The following is a 27,772-nucleotide window of genomic DNA, read 5'->3' on the forward strand; positions in this document are numbered from 1 at the left end:
TTCTGTGTTGTACACACAGATAGTATGAAAAATCAAAACATCACAGATTACAGAAAAATTTGAAGTTTAGGAGGATTTGAGAAGAATTTTAAATTTAAATTAAATTAAAATCTTCTTTTAGGTAAATAAATTCTAATCTAAACTATATAACTATACGCATTGAATCGTTGTGGTTTAGTCCAGTGCCTAACAAAATCCATATTTCAGGGGTCACAAGAAATGAATGCTCTAAGAATGATTTCCCAACTGAGGCCTCTGGCCAGGCTATCTTCCACCAGCAGCACTCAGTTTGTAAACAGAAATCCAAGAAACCTGGAGCGTATGAGGATAGCGCGGAAACCAGCTGGTTACCACTTGGACAAGCCAGGGAGAAGTTATTGGCATAAGTCAGTATTATATACATAACCTATAAAATAAATAAAATACTTTTCATGAAGTGGAAAAAGGTAACGTACGGAACTTTTCAACTCTCACTTAGAGGTGGAGAGGAATAGCCACTTTAAAAATACTTAGGTACATAATAAACTATAGACATGTGTGGTATGTGGTTACTATTAAAATATTTTTGATCAAGTCATGCCTCCCTCGCCTTTCCTGGTTTCAGTGAGTCTTACGTGGAAGGTTATGTGAATGTACCATTTTCATGATAATATATTTAAATATACATTTCTATTTCAGACTAGTCCTCACATCAAGTCAACGGTCAGTTAAAGCTCAAATAGTCCACTTCCTCAATGGACCAGTAATAGAAGCTAAATCAACAGAATGGGCAATCAGAAAACAACTGTACAGTACAATAGACACTTCTGCTTACATTAATTTGGGACAAATCCTTGCACAAAGGTGTCTGGAGTCTGGCATAACGGAGGTGTCCTGTGACATAGAGGGTGCCAACGCAGGGAAGGTCCGAATGTTCCTCAACGAGGTGAAGAAGTCGGGGATCCGGTTGAAAGAACCAGAGCAGTATGTTAAACCAAATCCCTGGGATCGCACCCGCCCTGAGAAGCCATGGGAGGTTACTGAATAAAATTTTATACACATAAAAGTAGTAAGATTATTGTTAGTTTTTAAATATTAAATAAGATTTAAATTATTGATCCTTTTTGTATTTAATTTAAACAGAACACCATGCTACAAAATAATGTGTCTTCTGTAAAGGAAAGGAGTGTGACATATACAGGTGTACATAACATGATTCCGAAAATATTCAGCTCTTTCCTCAAGAAAGTTCAAGTTCTGTTCCATCCATGCTTTCTTGACAGATAACAAGATACAGTGCCACAAACTTATCTGTTCCGGTGAGAGCGAACTAAATTGATCCATATCTCATTACTTACTAATGAATTGTATATTATAAAAGATTAGATGGGTTTATTAACACCGCAAGAGCGAATTAACAATACGAGCTGACTTAAAATCTCATAGAATTAAGAAATATTAAACATTTATGTGAGCTGTCACCGGAACAGATAAGTTTGTGGCACTGTACTTTGGATGAACTTCATCACAGTGGAATAGTTTGTGATTTTTCTTGGTGCTTCCATAATAAGTTAATTTATAGTCAAAGTACAGAAACATGTAGGTATATAACAATGCAGACGATCAAGGATTCAAAGCACTTAATTTTTTTTATTTTTTTACTTTAAATGGAACTCAGAATAATTATTTTTAAGTCAGGTAAATCTACTCTGTGTGCTGAATGAAAGTATATGATCATGACGGAACGACACAAACTGCTCATTTAAATTTCCGGTACTTTCCCTTTTTTTTACATACTTTTATTGTGAAAGTTATAATGAATATAGCCATAAAAAAGTAAATAATTTCATAAAATACTAATAACTACTTCCAAACTAAAAATAAATAAAATTGATTGTAAATTGTGCTTCAAACTATAAATAGACCTAAAATGACTCGGAGGAAAAATGGCGGAAACAATAATGGCGTCCAACAGCCTCGAATGCGGGAGCTAAGTTCTTTCTATTTGTCTCTTTCTTGCACATAGAATCAACCATTTGGACTGGCTTGGGCACGCACGCGTAGTGATCAATATGTCCACGTGACCTGTCATGTCGAATCCAGTCGTTCAGTGTTCAGTCAGTCATCGCGTAATAAATTGAGAAAATAAAAACGCAGAATGTCTTAGAAATCGTTTGTTTTACAATGAAATTGTATTCTAGCGTAATGTTATAGTGTATAGTGTAAAATGCCTGCGTCAATCGGTGTTAATTTACGAGTGACGGGCCATTGTAGCCAAGGCGGGAGAAAGTACATGGAAGATTTGTTTTCCGTTGCTTATCAACAAACCGAGGATGAAAGGGACTTGGAATATGCTTTCTTCGGTATTTACGACGGCCACGGTGGAAGTGAAGCGGCTGCTTTTGCTAAGGAGCACCTCATGGACAGTATCGTGAAGCAGAGACAGTTTTGGTCTGATAATGACGAGGACGTCCTCAAAGCAATCAGAAATGGATACATGCTGACCCACTTGAACATGTGGAAGGAGCTGGGTGAGTGTGGGAGCACGGAGCCCGTAATCTGGCTATCTGATGTCTGATTGAATTTGGCAAAGGCCCTCCACGGCTGATTCAAGGATTATTCTATGTAGTGATTGTTAGATGGTTGACCTTGTTTTTGTGTGTTATTTTTTCTGCCTAACGCTTTGACATTGAGGTTTGACTGCCTATTCAAGTTGCTGTAGATTTCTTATTGCTCATTGTGGGGCCTGAGCGGGCTCTTGGTTGATAATTTATGCTACCAAACATATTTGGTGTTATTTTGGGTGTCCCAATAAAGAGGGAAAGTGAAAGCTGTTTAACCAGTTTCATTTTTTACTTGTTGTGTTTCACTTGGTGTTTCTTCAATGTTTTGGGCGTTTTAAGGTGTTTCAGTGGAATTGCGGGAAATCTGAAATAATACTTTTTTACCTATCATTCCAATAGGCCAGCAGTACAAGTGTGTTGATGATGAATACCTCCAGTTACTTACACTTAATTTTATGTCCTTTATGAATGAAATACAATACAAACTGATTTTTAATTATTTTTCTCAACAGAAAAATGGCCAAAAACAGTAACGGGCCTTCCAAGTACAGCGGGCACAACAGCCAGTGTGGCGTTCATCCGACGAGGGAAAATATATATTGGTCATGTTGGAGACTCCGCTATTGTGCTAGGCTACCAAAAAGATGGTAAGAAGATTATGATTAAAACAAAAAAATATGTTGTTCGAAACCAATGTGCATATTTAAAACATTTTAGTATTAACATTTATATCACTTTTATTGTAGATGGAGAAGAATGGGCAGCAAAACCACTAACTCTCGACCACAAACCAGAGTCCACAGTGGAAATGGAGCGCATACAGAGATGTGGCGGGAAAGTGGTGTCTAAGGCAGGTGTGCCGCGCGTGGTATGGAACCGACCCAGGGCTGGACACAAGGGACCAATAAAGAAGAACACCCCCATGGATGAGATCCCATTCCTCGCCGTGGCTCGGTCACTCGGGGACCTGTGGAGCTATAACACACAAAATGATGAGTTCATTGTAAGCCCGGACCCCGACGTGGGGGTGCTCACTATTGACCCAACTAAATTTAGGTAAGTTGAGATGCATGGAGCATGATACCTTGGTTCTACCAAGTTATGGTAAATAAGAACTCTGATTAGTTAAAGACCTATTTAAGATCAATTAGGTTTATTTCAATAAGTACTTATTGTTATTAATGAGATACATTGTAATTGTAATAGAAAAGTTAAGAAGGGGAGTTTGTTTACCATCAAACCATTAATGGTATTATTTTTGCACACCACTAATAACACAAATAGATAATATTATTAGCACTAAGTTAATTTTTAACTTGTAATATCCATCTAAGTACCTATTGTAGGGACCCGTTAGCAAGAGCCCTCAGATCTTTCGAAGCTCTTGATGAAATGTTATTTTTTGTCTAGATAACAAACGTGAATACCACTTATACTTCATTCCCTCCGCAGGTGTCTAATATTCGGCACGGACGGCCTGTGGAACATGCTGTCGCCGGAGGGCGCGGTGAGCCTGGTGCAGGCCACGGAGCGGCACAACGAGGCGGCGCTGGTGGCGGGCGGCGCGCCCCCGCGGGACTGGCTCAACCCCTCCAAGAGCCTCGTCGACCACGCGCTCGAGAGGTCAGTACGAGTAGCCAGTACAACAGGACCACGGGTTGCTGGTGATTTGCTGGAGGGATTTAGATATTCGTTCTCAGATTTTGGATGTGTGTGCCTGAGTAATTACTGATACCTACATGGAATTTATTTGAATAATAATAAAATTAAAACATCTTTTCCTCAGATGGTCCAACACTCGCATGCGCGCGGACAACACGTCGGTGGTGACGCTGATGCTGGACCCGCCCGGGCCGCCGCGCGCCGCCGTGCTGCGGGCCCGCGCGCCGCGCCCCGCCCCCGCCCCCGCGCCCGCGCCCGCCCCCGCCGCCGCCGCGCCGCAGGGCGGGCTCACCATCATGACGCGCTACTCCGACGACAAGCCGCCGCCCGACGCCGAGCGCGCGCCGCTGCCGCCCTGCGCCTCGCTCGACACGCGCTTCGCCCTCGACCCCGCCTCCGCGCCCCCGGCCGCCCCCGGCCCCGACGACACCATCACCAACTACGGCAACCCCTCCGAGTCCTACTTCATGGCGCGCCTGCTGAACCGCTGCGGCGTCGTCAACACGCTGCGCGACGTGCTGCACGAGCTGGTGCCGCCCGCCCCCGCGCCCCCGGCCACGGAGCTGCCCCCCGCCGCGCCCGCCTCGCCGCCCCCCGCGCCCGACCGCTCCCGGGAGAGCCTCGGCGAGGAGGGCGCCGCGGCCGAGGACGGCGGCATCCAGATCAACGAGGTGTCCTCCAGCTCGCCCACGGAGTGCCCGCGCCGCGCGCGCAAGAAGACCGACGCCAAGCCGGAGAGCGGGCGCGTGCTGCGCTCCCACGACGCGTCCCCGCCGCCGCGCCCCGCGCCCGCCCCCGCCGCGCGCCGCCCCGCGCCCGCGCTCGAGCGCGTCGTCATCCTGTCCCGCGCGCGCGGCGCCCCCGCGCCCGGAGCCCCCGCACCCGGCCCCGAGGCGCCGCGGACCCGCGCGCGCGCCGCCTCGCAGCCGGCGGGAAACGCGCGGCGGCGGGGCGGGGCCGCGCCAGACTGCTCCAAGGAGAACGTGGCCTCGAGGCGACGCCGCGCGCCCCCCGCGCCGCCGCGCCCCCCCCGCGCCCGCGCTGAGCCCGAGGTGCACTCCACCACGGGCGAGTGCGCCCCCGCCGCCGCCGCCGCCGCCCCCGCGCGCGCGCTGCGCTCCCGCAACGAGGCGGCGCCGCCCTGTGCCGGCAAGCGCGCGCGCCCCGCCGACCCGCCCGCGCCGCACAAGCTGCCGCGCCTGGCGCCGCCGCGCGCGCCCGCCGCGCCCCGCGCACCCCCCGCCCGCGCCGCCGCCCCCTGGGGCCCCGCGCTCGCGCTCCGCAACCGGCTGCGCAAGCGCCTCACCAAGTCGCCCCCCTAGTTTAGTGAACCCCATGGTTACCTGCGAGTGGATGGATAACGGTGCCTTCTAGTACTGCCAAAGTACTGTTTGACGTTACATATTTTTTTATTTTGTCGTGAGACATCCAAAGATAGCCGCGTCGTCTAGTAAGTAAATCTGTTGTTGTTTTTTTATATAATTAAGACAAGACATGCCCCTCGGGGGCTGGTGGCCGCGCCCGCTGGCGGCGCCCTCGTGATCTGCACATGTTCTATTCTACATTATACAGAATCCCCGTACATGGTACTCGAGATCTTTAGACGTATTGCGTATATATTTATATGTCTATTTCTTTTACAACAATAAAATTACATTGACAAATTTTGCGATGATATAATGAAACCTTAGGTCAGAAACGACGATAAAAAATAGTACAAAGGGAGTTATATTAGATACATTTATGTAATTTGTAAGTTTAATAATGTGGACCACAGAATAAATATATTTATATACAATGATAACTGTAAACTGAATGCATTTAATTTTTAAGCTTGAGTGTGGTTCATAATTCACTAATATGTATATTTATATCATGTTAGAGGCTATATGTACCGACGCCATTACCTTGTACATAATGATGTGTATTAGACATCACTCGCCCTAATAATTCTAAATTATTTAAGCAATACATAAATCCGAAAGAATTGAGTACTCCAATATTGCCTTAAATCTTCTATTGAAAGTTGTAAGATAGCGATGCCTAGAGCAGCGTAACGCTTATATTGTAATGAAATTAATGTCGATGTTTATGTTATAACAATATGTAGTTAGTGGTGACAGATTCGTTACAAGATAGTCAGGCACCCCTCAAACCAACTCGGTAAAAATATTTTTAATATAGGTACAGGGTGCAGCAAAATTGGTATACAAAGCCGAAAGCGGGTGACTTAGGGGGTCATTCTGAACAACTTTTGTTCTACAACTTTTGGCACCCCCTTTCGGCTTAGTATGCCACTCTTGCAACACCTGTAAAACCCCACATATCTTTCATGTTAGTACATAGACCAAGAGAAATAGCAATACATAGCTTAATAATATGATAAAATATGGTTGAAGGGTGCCTAATTGCCGATGCCTTATATACCTGGGTGAGCCAAAAAATATATTGAAGAGTGCTTCTATAGACATTATATAAATCAGAGTGTATATTTTATATCAAGTTATAAATTACATACTTATAAAAGGAATAAATTATCATGTAAGCTGAGTAAAACGTCTCTGTTTTACCGTAACAACTATTTATTTCATTAGTAAATATCTTTATTCTTTTGCGAATAGAATATTAATTTTGGTCTGCAATAACCTATCAGATGCTTGACATGTCTCATGAAGTATTTTGTACATATTCTTCACTTTCTACTGTATTTGATTATTTTGTAAATTTCTTCCACTATTTTTCTACTAAATTATGCACTAACGTGGCACTAAAGCCCTAAAATGTACCTATTTAAATTTATTATTACAAGTTACTTGACAGTGTGGTAAATAAATAAATTGTTTACGTTTATCTTCGGCTTGGTAGATGTAACTTTTAGCAACTTTGACCTTTGTTTATGCCTGTAAATGTTATAAACTTATATTGTGATTGCAAACCATTGATTAAAGAAGCATATAGTGAAAGTTACTTTAGCTCTAAAGTTGTAAGCGGATAGTTCACGAAGAACTCTTCTAAATAAAGCCCTAGGCTATTTATTATATTCTTGGTTTTTAGCTTCTGATGAAAAGGTTCGTTAAAATATCCACATCATTTGATTGGCGCTAGTGATGTTTCAGTTCTATCGCCTGACATTTCCTAGGATCATAATCATGATTTGATCGACATTTAATATTAACTATTGTCGGACTGATGAATGTATAATGAACACCGAGAGTTATCCTGTAGAATTAGTAACGCGTTTAATAATAAATAATATGTGCCTCACTCGTTACCGATTCGAAAATACATGAATAAATGTATTTTGATGAAACAAATTTTACGCATTGTAATTTAGTTGTAAAAGATTTTTAATATAATTTGTTACTAAGTTTATCTTGTAAAGTTTAGCATGTAAAGAGAGTTCAATATCAAAGTGTGAAGTGTCACTTTATATCAACTTGATAGATTGTTTTGTTGTGGACATGACGCAGTTTGAGTGAATGATCTACACGTGGGACGCCCCTGAGCCTTAGATGTTAAGTTTCAAAGAATGTTCATTAAACGTTTATTTGTTAAAGGTAATAACTGCCTTGAAAATTTGCTATATACAAACTGTGCTATAATAATGAATAGTGTAAATTGAAAAGTAAAAGCAAAGTTATTATTATACATACTACATAGAAAATTATAAGAAAAGGATTATTGTAGATTTTATTTTTTGATTTGAATAAAGTTTGTATGAAATATAATTTATCTTTACTTTGATAACCTAAACAATAATACAGGTTGTAGTGGGGTTCGACTTAGTATACCCTTTTTGCAACACTATGTAGTAATAATATCGACTGTGTGGTGGCCAACTAAAGAATCTGAACAAGACGTGCTGATTTGATTACATCAATATAAATAGTTACGATACGACTCGTTTGTAAGGAATAGCCGGCGGGCGGAGCAGCCGCACTAATCTGTACAGCCGATAGTCCCCGTTATTCGCCGCAGGTACACTTTTTGTGCCGACCGCTGAATGCGGAAGCGCTCCCTAGGGCGCAGAACCCTGCATGAATGGCAGCAACCCTGCCCATTCCCGACGCACCCGGCGCCTTCGCGCCACCTGCCGCGCCCTACACTCCTAACTTGGCTAGGTTATAGTAAGGGCGGTCGCCTAGCGTCCTGCGTAAACTAAACTGGCCAGTTACGCCACGAATGTAGTAAGCGGCACTACTGCGGTGCGGATTCCACTATGTGACTTTATTATTGTGATTTAAGATAAAATTGCTGAACAAACGAGTGTTTTTGAAAGTGCTGCGCTGTGTTTTGTGTGAGATTCTAGTGAAATTGGTTTACCGCCAAAAGGCCGGGTTTGACACGTAAAAAACGCGGGAAAGTCATTCTGAGTGCGTTCAGGATATTATCGATCGCCTGATGCCAACTACTGCAGTGATGCTGGTGCATTGATAATGCATTGTTTACGTCTCGTTTTGGGCGTTTTTATCAGTGTTCAGTGAATTTGTAGAGCGGCATAACTTCCTTTATACTTACCTAAATATCACAATACATACACGTGTGGTTATTTTTATGATTAGTTAAGAGTCTCTAACTATCAAAAAAATATATAAATACCAACTTGAAGTGCCAAATACATATACTTAGTGAGTTAGATTATATTATAGAATCTCCCAGATGTCTGGGACAGAATTCCGATTAGAAAGTGCAAGCGCAGTAGGCACCTAGCCAGGTAACATCTGTGAAAGTGCAATTTTTGAGAGATGATTGCCGTCGTCGGTCTGCGACGCGCAATAGCGGAGAAAGCAGAACTAATTAGATTAGACTAGTTGTCGGCCCTAGGTTTCTTATAGCTTAGCCTCTTGAGGAAGGATGACGTAGTGCAGTGTTGTACTTAGAGCTCTTTGGGAGAGGCCTAATATAGTTACGTTCAGCAGTGCACTTTTTTTGGCTGATGATGATGACGAAATATTATATTGTGGAGCGTTTGGACTATCGAGTTAGAACATACAGGGACAGGGTGTTATTAATTAAGGTTTAAGATACTTTATTTCTCATAAGAGCATTATAAAAAACATTCACTCAAAATGAGAAATTAAAATTCTAAATATTCTTAAGTACTTACTTAAATTACTTAGTTAATTATAATTTAACATAGGACAGGTAACTAGAGGAATGGAGCGGATAAAGCCATTCGAATGAGTTTTATAAGTATTGTTTTTTTTCGGATGAGACTGTACCGAGGCTTAAATTTATCAAAATCGGATTACCCGTAAAAAAATAAACGCGCCCATTCGGTAGGTAGGTAGGTAACTATCAATGTGGAACATAATGTAGTTATACATGTACTCTACCTATAGGTTGAGTATGTAAGTAATAAACAAAATAATAATGAAATTCAGAACTCCACATTCTTTAAAAACAAGATCGACCAGTTTTTTTGTTGATTCTACATTCAAATGGTTTTATTTGGCAAAAAGATGGCGTTTAGTTAGATGGCGATTTTGGTCTTTAGACGATGAGAATATCAGGTTGCAAATAAATATGCCTGTGTCTTCCGACTAGTCCCTACTAGTCCCTAGTCAAAAATACATCTATCAAATCTGTAACTGCGGGTTCTTCGATAGTTGAGGTAGAAGGCAAAATTTAGATTGTGACATACAAATTTTAACCTCTAGTGTTAAAAACTTTGGCAATGGTTGTTAATGTCGTCGTATTTAGCAAGAGCGGAACTAATGCAAGCCAGAGCTAGCGTAACATCCTTGAAACCTCAAATTGTAGCGCAATGGTGGTGTTCACTGCAAGATCTTATTAACCACTACACTACGTACTTATAATAGGTAAGTACTTATGATTTTATTTTAAACTTTACTAACTAGTTAGTTAACTAAAATATGTATCACCAAGCAAGCATACGTCTCAATAGATATTATTCCTTAACCAAGGAGCTCAAAAACCTTCATCAGCCACCTACCCCCGACTACCCAAGGTCGTGGGTCCACATTGCACACGTCTCTTGCGTCAGAGTGCTGAAGCCGTATCGGTCATGGTTCGCCACTTCAGCACTTGTAACCTGAAACCCTGAAAACCTGAACTGTATGTTATGTACTTACCTCACAATAAGCGCGCATGATTCATACCTAGCTAGTTTTGTTGGAACATTAGTAGATTTAGTAGGCTAGGTAGGTAGGTATATATATATATATATATATATATACCTACCTACCCTATATATCCTAACTTATATTATAAATGCGAAAGTAACTGTGTCTGTCTGTCTGTCTGTCTGTCTGTTACTCTTTCACGCCAAAACTACTGAACGGATTTGAATGAAATTTGGTATACATACGGTCTAGACTCTGAGAAAGAACATAGGCTACTTTTTATCCCGGAATTCCCACGGGAAAACTTTTTAAGGCGAAGCGAAGCGCGCGGGAACAGCTATATATTATATAGGTACAAATACCTACGAGTACAAAATGGTATAGTTTACTGAATACACTGCCGGCTATTGTGGCTGACAATGGCAAGGAAATTGCCGAGTTCACTTTTGTATTGGATTTAGTTTATTTCCGATACTTATCCATCTATTTACAATATTATGTAGATCGTGAGACCGAATCTATGCAAATTTCAACTGAAATGTAACTAATGAGTAGGTATCTGTATACTACATATGTATAAGGAAGGCCGATTATGTTATATGTAATGGTATGTAGATTTAAGTCATATAAGTAGGACAATACAGCCGGTTTATTAACGGTACCTGCTACCTATATATATACTTAGTTATCGATCGAACCCGAGCCTCAAACTGCAACCAAACGGTTAACCAACATGCCACTGGCGCTGCTCAGACCATTAAATATTATACATAAAAACGCTTTCAAATCTATCAAAACGGGTAATCTTCATGGTTTGCAAACATTAGGGGTAAACCGTTTCTACCTGTGCACTGTGCCTAGCGCCACAGACTATCATTAATACAATAAAAGCACTCGTTTGCATATTATTATGTATTTAAGTAACGTATATTGGTAGGTACGTTAGGCATAGTAAGACAAAATAAAATAACTGTTACAATAAAATTACAGAGTTTTGGAGTTTCAACCTTTTCAGCGCACCTAGCGCGACTTCATGCAGCTGCTAATCCAATCACCATACACGGTGACAGTGACAACCCCTAGTCACGTTCTATATGAGTATTTAAATGTAGAACTCTGTCACTAAAACCTTCCTAACAACAGTCTCAATGAATAGGTTTAAAATAGGTTTGTTTTTCAGATGGTGAACAAACTATTAACCCAAAGACAATCTGTGATGTGATTTGTTGAAGTGATAAATAAGTGATTGATTGTGAAGAAATTGTATAGAACTGTATCACCTGTTGCAGATATTTGAAACATGGAGTGTTATAAAATCAGAATGATTGGTAAGTCCCTATTCTATGGCATATTCTATTCTACCAACTATAGCGTGCGCAGAAGAAGAAACAATGCGAAAATGGCGGACGCCCGGGTGGACCTTAGGGTGTTTGTACACGGTGCAAGTAACTTACGCATGTTGAGGCACTTGTGCGTTACATGCATCGCATCGTTAACATCATCGTAACAAACATATGCTTGGAAAACTCGAACAAATAGCTTGCGCATTACTCGCGCATGTAAAGCTGCGTACAGACCGGCCAAACGAACGGGTTTCGTTGACCTTCGTTGCTGCAATCTGCCCTGTATTATGTATGATAAATATCCATCGTTGTGCGTTCGTTGGACCGGTCTGTACGCAGGTTAACCCGCATCTTTACTTGCTCCAGCCACATGCGCCGTGTACAAGGACCCTTATGATGTCTCTCTCTCTCCCAACACTCACACTTACGAGACGGCCGCCATTTATGTATTGGTTCTTTATCTACGCCCGTTATTACCTTAACTACCTTACTTACAAATCTTCATAACTACTTATTCATATAAACTTACTGGAGATTATCCTGTTTAAGGCCTAGTCAAACTCGCAGGCCCAGTGCGAATTGATGGACAAGATTACAAGTACAGTACTCGTTATTCTATGGTAGTATCTATCTACCTTTTGTATCATGTACTTACTTACTTAACTTAAGTAAGTGCATGTAAAGTTAAATCTAATTTAACAACGTCAACATTCGGTGATCAGAGTAGGTAGTTTCGACTTGTGTAAAGCAGATAATCAATAAAACAACAAACATAATTGTCTATGATCGAATCAGGTAGGTAGTTAGGTACATTGACACCAATTATTTTATCACTCACAGTTCGCAAACACCTACTACTCTTATATCAGATACGCAGGCAATAATATACTCTGTTGTATAAAATTTTAGATGCATTCTGAGTGCACCAAGCCATTGGTAAATTTTGTTCTTAGCAGAATTTATCTACTGCTATTTTATCATTCCAAAACTATACGTATGTCCTAAAAATAAGGTGCATTTTGCGGGTACCGTGTTATTCAGAGGTAATTTTACAGCTTGTCGAAGTAAAATGGTTATTGAGCGTTTGTAATAATGTCTACAATAGCATCGATTCTAATTAGAGGCTATGAGCAGAAGAAATACAAATGTACAAATAGAACATTTCAACAAAACTACAAACGAAATTAAAGTAATAAAATCTCAGGAGATACAGCTTACAGGTTCCATTCCACAAGGCAGCGTACTTGGTTGCGTATTGTTCCTCATTTACATCAACGATCTTCCCAAATGTTTAAATAGTCAGTCAGCAACATCTGTCCTATTCGCCGATGATGTATCTATCCTTATTGAATGTGATGAAAATGATCATCACGAAAACAAATTAAAAGCTTGTTTCGAGACAGTGGAGCATTGGTTAGAGGACCACAATTTAAACGTAAATTATAATAAAACTAAAATTATCCAATTTCGATCACACCAGAAACACCCATTAGATATTAAACTCCAAATAAAAAATAGTAACATAGAAGAAACAAATACATTTTGCTTACTCGGAATAAATATTGACACTCACCTAAACTGGAAAAACCACATCGAAAAAGTAAAATCTAAATTATCACAGTTTCTTTATGCTTTTTATGTAATAGAACGTACAACAGACACCCCTACGGCACTGTCGGCGTACTATGCGTACGCATACTCCTGCCTTAGATATGGAATCATGCTTTGGGGAAACAGCGTAGACGCAGACCAAGTTTTTATCATGCAGAAAAAAATTATCCGAATACTAGCACACATAAAAAACCAGGAAAGCTGCAAACCATACTTCATAAAAATGAAAATTCTGACACTTCCTTGTCTATATATATATGATATTAGTATTTTTGTATTTAAGAACAAAGAAAAATTTCTCCAAACTAAAGACACACACAGCATAAACACCAGAAATAAAAATAAACTTTACCTTCCACCATCTAGAATAAAGATGTTAAATGAAAGTCCACATTACATGGCAGTAAAAATATTTAATAATCTACCTACAAATATAACATCAGAAACGAATATAAAAGTCTTTTGCAAAAGTCTCAAACATTATTTATTGGATAAATGCTTTTATTCCATTAAAGAATTTATGAACCTAAAAATTGCTCAGAAATATGATGTTCTGATCTAAATAAATACTTCATTATTGTTTTGTTGGTTAGTTAATTATAAGCTTAATATTATTGATTTAAGAGTTATGAATAAGAACCTAGTATTATTGTGAAATTGGTTCCTACTAGCTTTAAGGGAATTTGCAGTGCCCACTATGGGTATCAAGTTGTAAGTACTATATTATTTTAAGATCATTAATGTACACTTGATGGCAATAAAATATTTGATTTGATTTGATTTGATTTGAGAGAAGCGATATTCAAAAATATACTTTTGTGTCATAGTTATAATTTATGTATAACTATAACCCATAACTAGTTAACTCTATGTATATGTATACTATAAACATAACCATATTAATAAATAATCATACTCCCGTAAACAAAGGAATCTCTCCATTTCTAAATCCAACGGGTCACTTTACCTCATCATTCCTTCTCCTCATCCGTTTCTTCTCCTAATGTAATAAGTACTTGTATAACCAACCAATTATATTAAGTATATTTTCCTCTGGAGTGGAGCGCTTCACCCTCCTACAGGCTACAGGCTAATTGTTCATGGCAGTCTCGCTCACTTTCGCTCCCCGTTCACGCCCTACTCCCCGCTCACGCCCGCTCTGCGCTCACGCCCGCTCTCCGCTCGCGGCTCGCGTCCGCGGCACCGGCAGCAGATGGAAAGGCGTCGCGGCGCGTTGGCGGAGCGCGCCAAAACATCTGGGTCACGTCTACACGGGGCGTGGGTTCGATTCCGGTTGTGAGCTATTCCGACTGGCGTTGATTCGATAGATAGATATAGATTTGTATCTGTTTGATTGTCTGTCCCATTGTTTTGGTTAACTATTTGCTTCCTTTTTTGGTGCGCGCGTCGTTTGGAGTTAGGAGGGGCTGTGTCGGCCTAACAGCTGTTCCTATTATGTGTTTATTTGTTGTTTTTTTTTTAATTTTGTAGAGTTACATGAATATAGTTTTTTGGTCATATTTTGAACCCCTTACTTGGTGTCTTACTTGGAATTTTTAACAACTGTTAGAAAAAGATGTGTGGTATTTTACTGATACAGGGTGTCCCGTAAAAAATATACAACTCAGTAAAACGTACGCTGGTATAATAGTATTACTTTAAGTATAAATATAAACAAAACATCTATCTACCTACGATTTAATGCTGGATACTAATTCAATTACTAATGGACCTAAATATGATCGATCGATTTTTATAAAATGCATTATGCTAATATCGGTGTCATAAATATGATATGACTCATAATAATAATATTATGTCATTGACACGGCAGTAATGAAAGATTGTGTACATACAGGGTGGAAATTTACCACATAGGGTGGAAAATATCGACTGTGAGTAAAGACTGCTTTACTTAACCCAGTTTGGGCCACTGATTTAGGTTTTTACTGAAAGGCCGAGGTATTAAGCCTATTTGCCTTCGAGCTACGTCGGAAAACGTGAAACATGGTACGATATTACGATATCAAACAATCACTAAACTGGTAGATGATAAGAGAGGCTCTATTCGTGTTGGCAGACTGTAGACAAATAGAAAAATGAGTACGTACATAACCTACAAAGGTAGAAGAGAAAAAACTTCGCAATTTACTCAATGTAACTAAGTACTTATTTTTTGTAAAATGTAATATTCAATCCAGCAGCATGAAAACCATTCATAAGGTATTAAACCTAACCTACCTTCCTAGCGATCCTTAACGAGGGCCCCAAATATTTACCCCCACGGCAGATTCGATTCGAATAATGATCTCAAAATGGCGTTTCCAAAATCTGAATGAAGTCATTGACTTGCAGTAATGCGCAAGTGAGGCTGGCTCGCCCAAACTGAAGACCTCAATGCGTCCTCGTGGGCGGGTGTGGTAACTGACACTCGGGTCCTGGGTAGAGCGGTTAGACGTGGCCGAAGACCTTCGGCTTGGGTGTTATAGGTGGCCGAAGACCTTCGGCTGGGGTGTGATAGGTAAGCCATAATACATATTAGTAGTAGTGGCTGACCGAGTCGCATGACTTCTTTATGTATACATACGCAGATTAAATCATTTATCATTTTTGAGATTTATTTGTAAATAAGTACTTAAACTTTACTTAAGTTTCATCACCAAATTGTAGTGAGTGCGGAGTGGTTGAAGACGCCTATCATATCATAGTGGAATGTGTGCGGAACGAGTCTAGAAGATTTGTATTAACTCAAAATAATATTTATGTGTGTAATGGAGGTGTGAATACCATATTATCATATCCACTGTCTGATGAGGCACGAGCAATTGTTAAAATGGTGCAACTGGGCCTTAAAGCCAGATAAAGAGTGCCTTTTAGTTTTTAAGTTTCTGAATCTAATATATGTTAATTTTACAGAAGTTGTAACCTAGAGTTAAGTAAAATAGTTCCTTATTATCGTTAAGTATATGTGTTATGTCCCGATGAAGGCGACATGGTCTTCCTTTGTTAGTACCAAGCTTTCAATAAAAATAAAGGATAAAAAAAAAAAAAAAGTACTTAAACTGGCATATTTTTGTACTTTAGCGCATACTTAAACAAAATAGCTTGCGAGTCACCTCTGACTACCCTTTCAGGGATTACACTCGTAAGCATAAAATTAAATGTATGTATGTAAAGATGGTAAATTCAATTTCATTTCACTATCTCTTCTGGGAAATTCTCGTTCGCAAATATCAATATCATACTATGGTAGTAAGTAACCATTAAGCCGAAAGCTGAAGATGCGCCGCCCTAGGCAGATTTCGAACATCGAATTGTTGCGCAAGCGCATAGGCTTGCAAATAATGTCGTAACCATTGTAAGCTTAAAAACTTTTTGTAACCAATATCTTTCATTATTGTCAGCGGCTAATTCAGAAGAGGAGACAGTATTTAAATTATGAAATATGAGACGTTTTGGGGACAAGTAAAGCAGATCTATTTAAGTTCTTATTTATGAAAGTTTTGCTTTGTCAAAGCAAAGAAAGTAGCAGTCATTCGGAGCATCCCACTGAAGCAACCCATTATAAAATATAGGAGTACACCTAGGTACCACCACCAACCTACAGTGTGGAAGGAAATTGCAATACGCTACAATTTAATCGTAAGTGTCTCACAACTTTGTATGTATTGCACCGGCCCTTACCTATGACTGATGTAGCGTAACTTTATCGGCGTGACCATTTCATTTTATAGAAATAAGTATGTAGTTCATACAGCAACAGACAACAAAAATCTCGATTTATGGGTACCTAGCTACTAAATTTACTTCGCCTTCAATAGTACTTACAGGCAGGAAGGTGTTTTTCTGGATAGAAGATACTTACCTAAGTGTTAAGTGATCAGTATGATCACTGAAAATACTTAGAAACTGCAAGTATAAAATCTTTAGCTCACTTTAATAAAAGGGGGAAAACCTTCGTTGGTTTTTCTTTATGGCAATCTACACTTCAATAAGGTAGGTACTTTCTTTGATAAACAAAATCCGCAGACACTTGAAACTCGATACATAATCGTCGGTTTATCAATCACACCCACTGGCCGTCTTGCGTTTTGCAACAGTCAGGTTGTTCGTTCAGAAACCTGCAACGTTCCCGCCAAGACAGGCTGTTTGCGCGCGCGACGAAAAAAATACGTTCCATAAACACGTGATATGATAGCCGAAAAAAAAGTAAATAAAGTGACGTCGAGATTCGAGATAAGCAGTGATCGCGCGTTATCATTTGAATTTAGAATTTGGAATGGAAACCACCGTGTTTTTAATTTCGATTTTATTTTGTGTTTGTTGATGAGTTGAGTGCATGAAGTGGTGAATCGATTGCAATAACAATAATCGACTGAGTACTTACCTACGTGTTTTATAAGAATAGTGTGTTGATGTCGATAAGGATTTCATCCAACTCTGGGTGAAAGGTGGGTTTACATTTAGATACTAAGTATTTTTTTTATCTATAAGTACCTACTAGTTAATATTCATATTCATATAGAAATGTGAAACACTTTTATTTTGTTTTGTCAATGAAATCTCTGCCCCCACATTCAAAATCGACCCTCATCTGCTTATGTAGCTAAATAAAATATAAAGATCTACATTTGCCATCCTGTATAAGGGTTAGTCATAATCAGTCCGTACGAATGTTTATTTACACTTTATTTTACATAAAATAGACAAGATTTATACAATACAGAGTTTACTAGTTTTTAGTGCTGCGAAGAGTGGGTGGCTCGCTTGTGAGCCACCTCTGACTACCCCTTCGCAGATTATAGTCGTGCGTGAGTGCATATACCTACATACATATACATATATACTAGTTTTTATCCCGGACCCCATTTTACCTACGTACAGCCTGTATATTCAACTACTGTCAAAAGTGTTGGTTGTCTTTGCCAAGCTAGACATTGCCAACTATTGCCAAGCATCACAATATCACAATGACATGCGTCAGTTAGCTCAGAAAGTCCTAATTTCCCTTTCATTCCCATTCTGCGAGGATAAAACTGAAGATCTTCCGCTTCCGCCTATTTCGCTTTTATTATAAACCCGTTGTGTCCCACTGCTGGACAAAGGGTTTTCCCTGGTTCTTCCACCTATCCCTATCCATGGCCTATTAAGTTGGTGTGTACTTCCTTACTTACCTAAATTAAATTACCTAAGTAGGGACCTATCTATACGTTTACACTATTGAACTTAAAATTTACCTTACCTACCACACCTACCATTGTACTTATAACTCGGTTTCGTACTTATTTATAGTACCTAAGTGTTTATGCATTCAGCTTCAGACACATTGTAGACGCAACGCAACCAAATTGTATAATCCCCATTATGTATGTATTTAGATCACATAGGTAAGTATACTTACAATATCTGGTTTCGGAAACACAATGCTTGAGTATTGTACCTACCGAACTATTACAAGATAAGTAAGAATTAAATTAAAAAATAACTTTTAGCACTCGGTTGGTGCATTTCTCTATGAATAAAAACCATTAAGTATACGTAATTTCGACATAAAAAAATAAAATTCTCGAATTTCTAAAAGTTGCTGAACAAAGGTTATTAAATTATACTAAAGTAATTATATTATTAAATTTGTACCACTTTATATTACCGAATGATGGCGAGTGAGAGTTTCGGCTTACACCCCGGCTTTTATTAAGTACTTATATGTACATATAACTATTTAGAATTTAAAATTAATTTTAAGTAGGTACATATATGTATTTTGATCCTCACTTATCGATAGATAGACAGAGTACTCTTTATTTGTACACCAAGAAATAATTAACAACTTTACATACACTTGTAACTAGGGTACAAAAGGCAGGGTAGGTAGGTACTTAATACTTATATGTAATACTAGCTGTTCCCGCGCGCTTCGCTTCGCCTTAAAAAGTTTTCCCGTGGGAATTCCGGGATAAAAAGTAGCCTATGTTCTTTCCCAGGGTCTAGACCGTATGTATACCAAATTTCATTCAAATCCGTTCAGTAGTTTTTGCGTGAAAGAGTAACAGACAGACAGACAGACAGACAGACAGACAGACACAGTTACTTTCGCTTTTATAATATTAGTTAGGATTAGGATATGTATAGTATAGGCAGATATAGTAATTATATACTTATTTGGTATCTATGTTGATTGTTAACTAATATATATGTCGCAGGCAACTGGTTTAATCTCCTGTTTGATTGAACCACTAGCCCGTTCATTGGATGGCGCTGTTCAGTTGTATGACTAGGCCGAACGTTGATTGTGCAAGCGTCACAAAACGTCCAACTAGTTAGCTGACTTAAAATGAGTCAGGTGGTGAATAAAACAAATATGGCGTCTAACAGCTAACAGCTGACACAAAAAGCACCTATATTGTTAGTTTTTTGCAAATAAATTAGCTTTAAAGTGCGTTATTTGTGTTAAATAGTGTGACAACATGGATTTACCTATTATTACCCCGCGGGCGCATAGTTTCAAAGAAAAAAAGTGGCGAAACTGGATAATTATGAACAACAATATGAAGGAACGTTTATTGTTATTGTTTAGTTAATTTGTGAGATAAGAGCTTTGTAACATAGTCTTTTTGTTGACTCTTGTCTGGTGATGTTCACCCTAACCAGACAGTACAAAGTTGCTATACTATATCCCATTCAACGACTTCGCTGAATGACATTCAGTCAAGACGTCGAACGTTACAATCAACGACTTGACGAGTTGTCCTTTAGTCATACAACTGAATAGCGCCATCCAATGAACGGGCTAGTGGTTCAATCAAACAGGAGATTAAACCAGTTGCCTGCGACATATATATACCGTTGTTGCACTGATAAAACTTCACCCTGTGTTGTGGACGAAACATAATTTATTTAGTTTAAAATTAGGACAATGTTCGTCTAGCAAGATAAGACGATATGATACCATTCTACAAGGTTAGGTTAAGTACCTACTTACACATTATACATATATCTATCTACCTATGTGTTACATGTTACATTACGGCATTACATTGCATGTTACATTACGGCAGTGTGAAGATATAAGTTAACTTCAGATTAACCGGTTAAACCTAAGATGAACATCTTGAACATCGTTCATAATTTAATAAGTAGGTATAACTATACTATTGCCGCGAGTTTTTATTTTTGTTAAACCTAAAAGCAATAGTTACAACCTTATAAATTCAATTAGGTAAGTACTTACTCAACTATAAGTACAACCATATCGTATCTAATAGGGTACCTGAGTAGTTCGCATAATTTTACTGTTTCTTTTCGCAAGGGCCCTATATCAAACTACAGCTCGTCTGCATCATCATTTTAATTTTAATTTTCTTTATTTGGAAAACAAACAACTTATACTACCTATTACATATTATAAATTGACATTAGGTTTACACACAAGCCAATAAAGTTTTCACACCTATTTTTTTATATTAAGTAATCCTTTTTTATAGAAACTTTGTTGGTCACGTGACTATTTACTATGGAGAATGACCCCTTGAGTCACCCCCTTTCGGCTTAGTACCTAAACCCTTTTTGGAACAGCCTGTAACATACGTCGATTTTATAGATAAATGCTTGTTGAGATAGAGAGAGAGATAATTATTTTACTATAGAAAACATAACATACAGTAATATACTTACCCATTTTAGTACGTCCCTCGAGCTATAATCCTCCAAAATTGAAACTCAATAGAAACTATTTTTGATGATGCCAAAAAATAGTCGTGAAATAGTCATAAATAGTCGTGTTTTCCAAAAAAATAGTCGTATCATACTTTCGGAGTTAGAGCTATACTTTATGGAGGATTATAGCTGGAGGTCTCCAGCTATAATCCTCCAGTCTCTTCTGAACGAACGGTAAGGCCTATCGACTTGGTTAAGGTCTCAAAAAATAGTCGTGAAATAGTCGTAATGACATGCCAAATTTCAGAAATAGTCGTCAAAAGATAGCAGAGATATAAAGGTACTTTGCTGCAGCCCTGGTGGAGGATTATAGCTGGAGGTTTTGAAAATATCGAATATCTTTGGAACTACTATGACTATCGGTTTGAATTATGTCTCAAAAAATAGTCGTGAAATAGTCGCTTCTATTTATTATAATTTTAAGCTCGATAAAAGCTGTTAAATAATTATATCAAATTCTTCATACAAATCAAAGTGGACGAGAATGCCAAAGCAAGCCAGTACACAAAAATAATAGCACCGTAGCATTGAAGTACTCATGTCGAATTTATCTATAAATCATTTATTTCGTCATACTTTGCATCAATAGTATCTAAACTAATCTTGGGTATGACATTTTATTGCTTTTGCTCTTAGCCTTTACCTTACTGTGTACAGAGAAAACGTATGCCTATACACGCACACATTTATCTCTGTTATCTTGACAAACGATAGCGATGACGACTACGGCGAAGTAGTACCTAGGTCAGTTATTGTCATCCCTTACTATCCCGTGATCAGACAAATATTGCTATCCTTGTCTCCTTTCTAACCGGCATGCATCGCACGCAAAGAACGCGTGAGCGACCGCATAACATCTTGACAAGCTATAGCAAACCGGTATTTATTACGTCCCTTATGTGACCGCCGCCGCGCGCCGCCGCGCGCCGCCACCGGTGAAGTTGGGGTTAGTATTTTGCATGTTTTGTTTGATAATTTGTTTACAGTTTAGTGCAAACTATGGTCACGATCGGTGTTATTGTTGGTTGTTAAAATATTGTGAGTGCTCTATACGCAAATGAATATTCAAGATGTTATATTCTAAAAGATATTAGTGGATGCACATAAGTGAGTGCTAGAGTGACAGAGTGTTTAGTGAGTGCTATGTTTGAATATTGCAAGTAAGTATCCTTTTTAATACTCAATATCAAAGCAAGCCATCCCATTTTGTTATGCTCAGCTTATTTATTAACATGATTTTTTATTGAAGTAACGTAGCCAAATTTTTTTTTAATATCTATGCTTAATATGTATGGGGATTGTTATTAAATTAGCAATTTTACACTATGAGCGAGTAAATTGTGCATACATGCAATCAAGGCATTAATGTACATACGAGTATCTTAGTAGATACGAAAATATGTGGGTATCATCGATTACCTACATATGGTAGTCTTGGTTAAATGTGGATATTTACCCCTCAATAGCAAAAAAGCGTTATTGTTTGTATTTCTGAATGAAACTAGGCAAATAAATATATGTATTAAAAAAATATATGTGTAACCTACCTATAAGCCTACCCATTATTATTTCAGGTGAAAACACAGCCTATCGATGTAATGCGCCGATAAATTATCATGACTCCATTGATGTAATGCGCTTAAAAAACTGCAATGGCTCCGAATACATGATTACCAGATAACAAATCCTGGGTAAGAATTTATCACTATTTTCATATGGTATTGTGCTTATGCTAGGCCTATACAGTGTTGTGGTGCTGAAGTTGATAAAGTTATAACAGCCAATTTACTTGTCAAAACTCATTTGTACCTATCAGCTACAAGCGACAAAAACGTGTTTCTGAACTAAATACCTAAGTAAGTAATTCACACCCTGTGAAATTTCATACAAGTTTCAAACGCACCGTCCGACCAAACCGGTTTTGGACAAAAGCCAAATTGTTTTCTCAGCTATCTCTTTCGCTCAAAAACAATAGAGGTCGGTTATCGGACATATATATTGAAAAAGGCGAATACACTAATGAACAGTATTTCTACTCTACCCTTTTCGCACAAAAGTTCGCAGTTTCAAGTAATTGTTGCAATAAGTTACTGATAAGAAATTTTACTCCACTGTTTGCTGTGGTCTCCAAATGACAATAAATTACCAAACAAATAGTCTAGGTGAAATAACGTTATTACTACTCGTATCTACCTACTCGTATATCATATATATATGTATATAATATTAAAAAAAAACAAATATTTTTATTAATAAGACGTTAATTTGCCTTATTTTTTTTTCAGCGCAGCTTACGTGTGTTCTTCAATAACGTCGCAAGCTACAGTGGCTGTTGATAATTTTTGCAAGTTCTACACCTACAGGATTCAGTTATCTGGGCATTATAGATACCCTATAATCACCTACGAAGTTATTTAGGTATATTTATTAAAACCATTATACAAGGTGTGGCAAAAAGGGTGTACTAAGCTGAAAGCTACATGTGCAGCATGGTATATCTAAGCCCGAAACTGAAAACAGAATTTAAATATTCGCGAAAAAAATATATCATTTTTCATAGAAACTTAGTTGGTCACGTGACTTTTTACTATAGAGAATAAAAATAATTAAATCCTAATCTACCTAAAGATTGTTTAATGAATAACCTAAGTATAAATAAAAGTACTTTCGGCCTGTGATTGTAATTAAATGAGTTATATTTCATTATGACAATAACCGTGATTATACTTACCTAAACCTACTAATGAACAATCTGTGATTACTTTAACTTAAGCTTATTATGATATAGGGCTAGAAAATAATTATTTTTTATAGTGAAATAATTACATATTTAAGTTCATACCATGTTTTTTTTATTGAACTACGTCAATATTATATTATTACTTAGCAATAAAATAACTGTGATTATTTTAAATTAAACTAAATATGTTTATAGGTAATAGTCAAATAATACTGAGATAATTGTATGAAACCTAATCTACCTAAATATTGTTTAATGAATAACTTAAGTATAAATAAAAGAACATTCGGCCGGTGATTGTAATTAAATGAGTTATATTTCAAACACCGTATTTTATTCTTATCGCTTGAGTGCTACCCTGTACTGCGTCTTCAATAAAACTAATCCCAATTTCACCGGCGGAGGTGGCGGCCACATCAACGCTAATAAAAAAACAAGACAGCACTATTTGTGTGATCCCGGGATAGTAAGGGACGTAATAAATACCGCTTTGCTATCGCTTGTCAAGATGCAACCGATGACACGTTCGTTCACGCGTTCTATGCGTGCGATGCATGCCGGTTAGAAAGGAGACAAGGATAGCAATATTTGTCTGATCACGGAATAGTAAGGGATGACAATAACTGACCTAGGTACTACTTCGCCGTAGTCGTCATCGCTATCGTTTGTCAAGATAACAGAGATAAATGTGTGCGTGTATAGGCATACGTTTTCTCTGTACACAGTAAGGTAAAGGCTAAGAGCAAAAGCAATAAAATGTCATACCCAAGATTAGTTTAGATACTATTGATGCAAAGTATGACGAAATAAATGATTTATAGATAAATTCGACATGAGTACTTCAATGCTACGGTGCTATTATTTTTGTGTACTGGCTTGCTTTGGCATTCTCGTCCACTTTGATTTGTATGAAGAATTTGATATAATTATTTAACAGCTTTTATCAAGCTTAAAATTATAATAAATAGAAGCGACTATTTCACGACTATTTTTTGAGACATCATTCAAACCGATAGTCATAGTAGTTCCAAAGATATTCGATATTTTCAAAACCTCCAGCTATAATCCTCCACCAGGGCTGCAGCAAAGTACCTTTATATCTTTGGTATCTTTTCACGACTATTTCTGAAATTTGGCATGTCATTACGACTATTTCACGACTATTTTTTGAGACCTTAACCAAGTCGATAGGCCTTACCGTTTGTTCTGCAGAGGCTGGAGGATTATAGCTGGAGACCTCCAGCTATAATCCTCCATAAAGTATAGCTCTAACTCCGAAAGTATGATACGACTATTTTTTTGGAAAGCACGACTATTTATGACTATTTCACGACTATTTTTTGGCATCATCAGAAATAGTTTCTATTGAGTTTAAATTTTGGAGGATTATAGCTGGAGGCACGTATTTTAGTTTATGAAATATAATTTAGTTTAAAATGTGGTGTTGTTACAGACCGGGGAGGGTATGCAGAGGAGGGAGCCGCCGGTGCCTCCCACTAAAAGCGGGTGAGTGTTACTTGACGGTTTTTTTTATATTAAAGTATAGGTAAGTAGTTACTTACTTATTTACTTTACTAGTAAGTATTATGACTAAGAATTTCTTCGTTAATTACAATCTTCATCCAATGAAAAGATAAATTAAAAATAACCAAAACTGGTGAGGCACTGCCCGAAAACCCGCACTCGCAACGTCTGTGGGACGAGCCCAAATGCCTGTCTACAGGAAGGCACCTGCTCGAGACGAGCACTAACGATACAGAGAGGGCAAGACTCCTGGCGACAGCAGAACGCGAGTCAGGGGTCTGGCTCCATGCCCTGCCCTCGCCGAAGATAGGAACCTTCCTCGACGACAGGTCTTTCCAGACGGCGATCGGCCTTCGCCTTGGCATCAAAATTGTCCAGCCCCATCACTGCATATGCGGAGCGGAGGTCAACCAACTCGGCCACCATGGCCTCTCGTGCAGACGCAGTGCCGGCCGCCTGTCCCGCCACGCCGCATTGAACGACATCCTGCGCCGGGCCCTAGTGTCAGTCAACACTCCGGCGGTGCTGGAACCTGCCGGTGTCATTCGCGACGACGGGAAGAGGCCCGACGGGATGTCGCTCATTCCCTGGGCACACGGGAGGTCGCTAGTGTGGGATGCCACGTGCGTCGACACACTGGCGGCGTCACACGTCCCACACACATCCAGGGCAGCGGGAGCGGCGGCTGGTACTGCTGAAAACCTGAAACGGGAGAAATACAGGTCGCTCGACAGCACATACTTATTTCTCCCGTTTGGTGTTGAAACCATGGGGCCATGGGGTCCGGACGCCAAAAGTTTGGTCAAGGAGATCACTTCCCGGCTCGCAGACGTCTCAGGTGACAAACGAGCCGGGGCGTACCTCCGCCAGCGCCTGAGTATGGCGATCCAGCGGGGCAATGTCGCCAGCGTGTTGGGGACCCTTCCACAGGGATCAGAGCTAGAAGGGCTATTTTATTTATAGTTTTATAGTTTTTTGTATAATATATAGGTAGTTTAAGTTGTAACATAGTGTATTATTTATTATTAGGCTTAAGTTATTATATGCAGTAATTGTACATTTTTAGTAAATAATTATATACCAAAAGTAGTTCAAAACATTAAGTAAGTACCTAAGTAAACATATTTTATTTCACGTGTTGGACGTTCCTTAGCAAACTATGAAATTAGTTCCCGCTTCCCATTCCGAAAGGGCCCTTGGCCATAGAAGAGGAATACCTCAAAACCAATCAAAACAGACAGCTAGCGCCATCTATTAAATTATTTTGGAACGAAATAATAGTTACACATTCATAAAGATGGCGCTGTGTACTGCACAAAATATAGAGTAATTTCAATCAGAGTCACAAGTGGGGATATAGCTCAGTGGTAGAGCATTCGACTGCAGATCGAGAGGTCCCCGGTTCAAACCCGGGTGTCCCCTGGTAGCTCTTTTGTTTTTTTATTTTTTGTTTATACGCTTTCATTATTTTTTAGCCAAGAATCAGCATTTAGCCGAGTGAAATCTGGATTAGCATCAAGTTTTTTCAAGACTACATTTAGTTCACGATCCAAGGCGGTAACAACCGCCTGTTCTACCACCAGTGAAGACGAAAATAGCAAAATAGGTAGTGCGGAGACCAAGCCTGTCACAAGGAACCGACCTAGGACTGGTGAGTACCTAACTAGACTGTCTAGTTACGATCACTAGCTTCTAATGAATTATTAAAACCTCATCACAACAAACCTTACATTTCTGTTTCCAGCGCTAGAACCTCTAGATCAGACAAATGAGAATGCTAACCAGCTAACCAAAGCTCCAGATCGACCCAAATCCTCACTAAAACGACAGCATAAAGTCAGTGCTCTTACAGAAAGACCAAGAAGGCCAAAAACTGTTGCCCCGGACCCTGGGGCCACTAGACCACTCAAAGAAAACGTGAGGAAATCCCAAAATGACTTGAAAAGCCCCAAGGCAGTGCTCCAGGTCGTAAAAAAGTCGCAAGTTGAAAAGAACAAGGCCCCAGAAGCGCCAAAAAGCATTTTGCCGCCAACGTTGAAGCCGAAAGCGAACTCAAATAAATTAAAAATAACGAAGAACATTAATAACAACCATATTTGGACGAATGCAAATGAGACGGCCAAAAATACTACACCGAAATCAGCAATTACGTTAGTAAGGTCAGTTCAATCAACCCATTACAGCCATGGTGTACTTGTCTACTTACTTGTTATACCTATAGTTCAATTAAAATTCATTTTCAATCCACAATCCAAACAAAACATCACTTGATAAAAAAGTTTCACAGTTCGATTTGAATTTCCGCGCCAAGATATTCTATAGTAACACATTTAAATCTGTCAGATAATTTCAAACTTTTGTACAAAGAAATAAATTTCAAATTTCCATTCATGAACACTACGTCCATAATTTGATTCATCGCACGCCCGTCTATGCTCCTCGTATAAGACGTTATGCATCTCCCTCGAACCTATGGCGATGTCTCTCTCTTGGCGCCGATCGCGTCGCTCGCACACGTGGAATTTCAGCCTGAGCATGCAATCCGAT

The 27,772-nt window shown here is 39.1% G+C and overlaps 3 protein-coding genes and 1 non-coding gene across 5 annotated transcripts in view; all 4 read left to right on the forward strand.

Moving 5' to 3' along the window:
- The first annotated feature begins 82 nt into the window (after positions 1-82).
- On the forward strand, positions 83-1,093 carry LOC105393142 (39S ribosomal protein L18, mitochondrial). Of its 2 annotated transcripts, XM_011564879.3 has the most exons (3): positions 83-121; positions 208-386; positions 679-1,093. In XM_011564879.3, exons 2-3 carry the CDS (start codon positions 220-222, stop codon positions 1,025-1,027), a joined length of 516 nt encoding a protein of 171 aa, XP_011563181.3. In that variant the 5' UTR covers positions 83-121; positions 208-219; the 3' UTR covers positions 1,028-1,093. The 2 variants fall into 2 exon arrangements, with proteins under 2 accessions (XP_011563181.3, XP_037974714.2); XM_038118786.2 differs by lacking the exon at positions 83-121 and having other exon boundaries at positions 143-386.
- Positions 1,094-2,022: 929 nt separating this feature from the next.
- On the forward strand, positions 2,023-7,933 carry LOC105393662. Its single transcript, XM_038118785.2, has 5 exons — positions 2,023-2,510; positions 3,056-3,190; positions 3,290-3,599; positions 3,996-4,166; positions 4,330-7,933. Exons 1-5 carry the CDS (start codon positions 2,207-2,209, stop codon positions 5,525-5,527), a joined length of 2,118 nt encoding a protein of 705 aa, XP_037974713.2. The 5' UTR covers positions 2,023-2,206; the 3' UTR covers positions 5,528-7,933.
- Positions 7,934-17,311: 9,378 nt separating this feature from the next.
- Positions 17,312-27,772, forward strand: part of LOC105382315 — a 50,466-nt gene continuing 40,005 nt past the window's right edge. The window contains exons 1-4 of the mRNA XM_048626512.1: positions 17,312-17,696; positions 25,155-25,207; positions 26,701-26,876; positions 26,970-27,384. Of these exons, the coding sequence (XP_048482469.1) occupies positions 25,167-25,207; positions 26,701-26,876; positions 26,970-27,384 (632 nt within the window). The 5' untranslated portion in view covers positions 17,312-17,696; positions 25,155-25,166. The remainder of the gene's footprint in view (positions 17,697-25,154; positions 25,208-26,700; positions 26,877-26,969; positions 27,385-27,772) is intronic.
- On the forward strand, positions 26,576-26,647 carry Trnac-gca. The gene has a single exon. It is a non-coding gene; the product is annotated as a tRNA-Cys (tRNA).

Source organism: Plutella xylostella, chromosome 16, assembly GCF_932276165.1.
Source record: "Plutella xylostella chromosome 16, ilPluXylo3.1, whole genome shotgun sequence".
NCBI classification, from domain to species: Eukaryota; Metazoa; Arthropoda; class Insecta; order Lepidoptera; family Plutellidae; genus Plutella; species Plutella xylostella.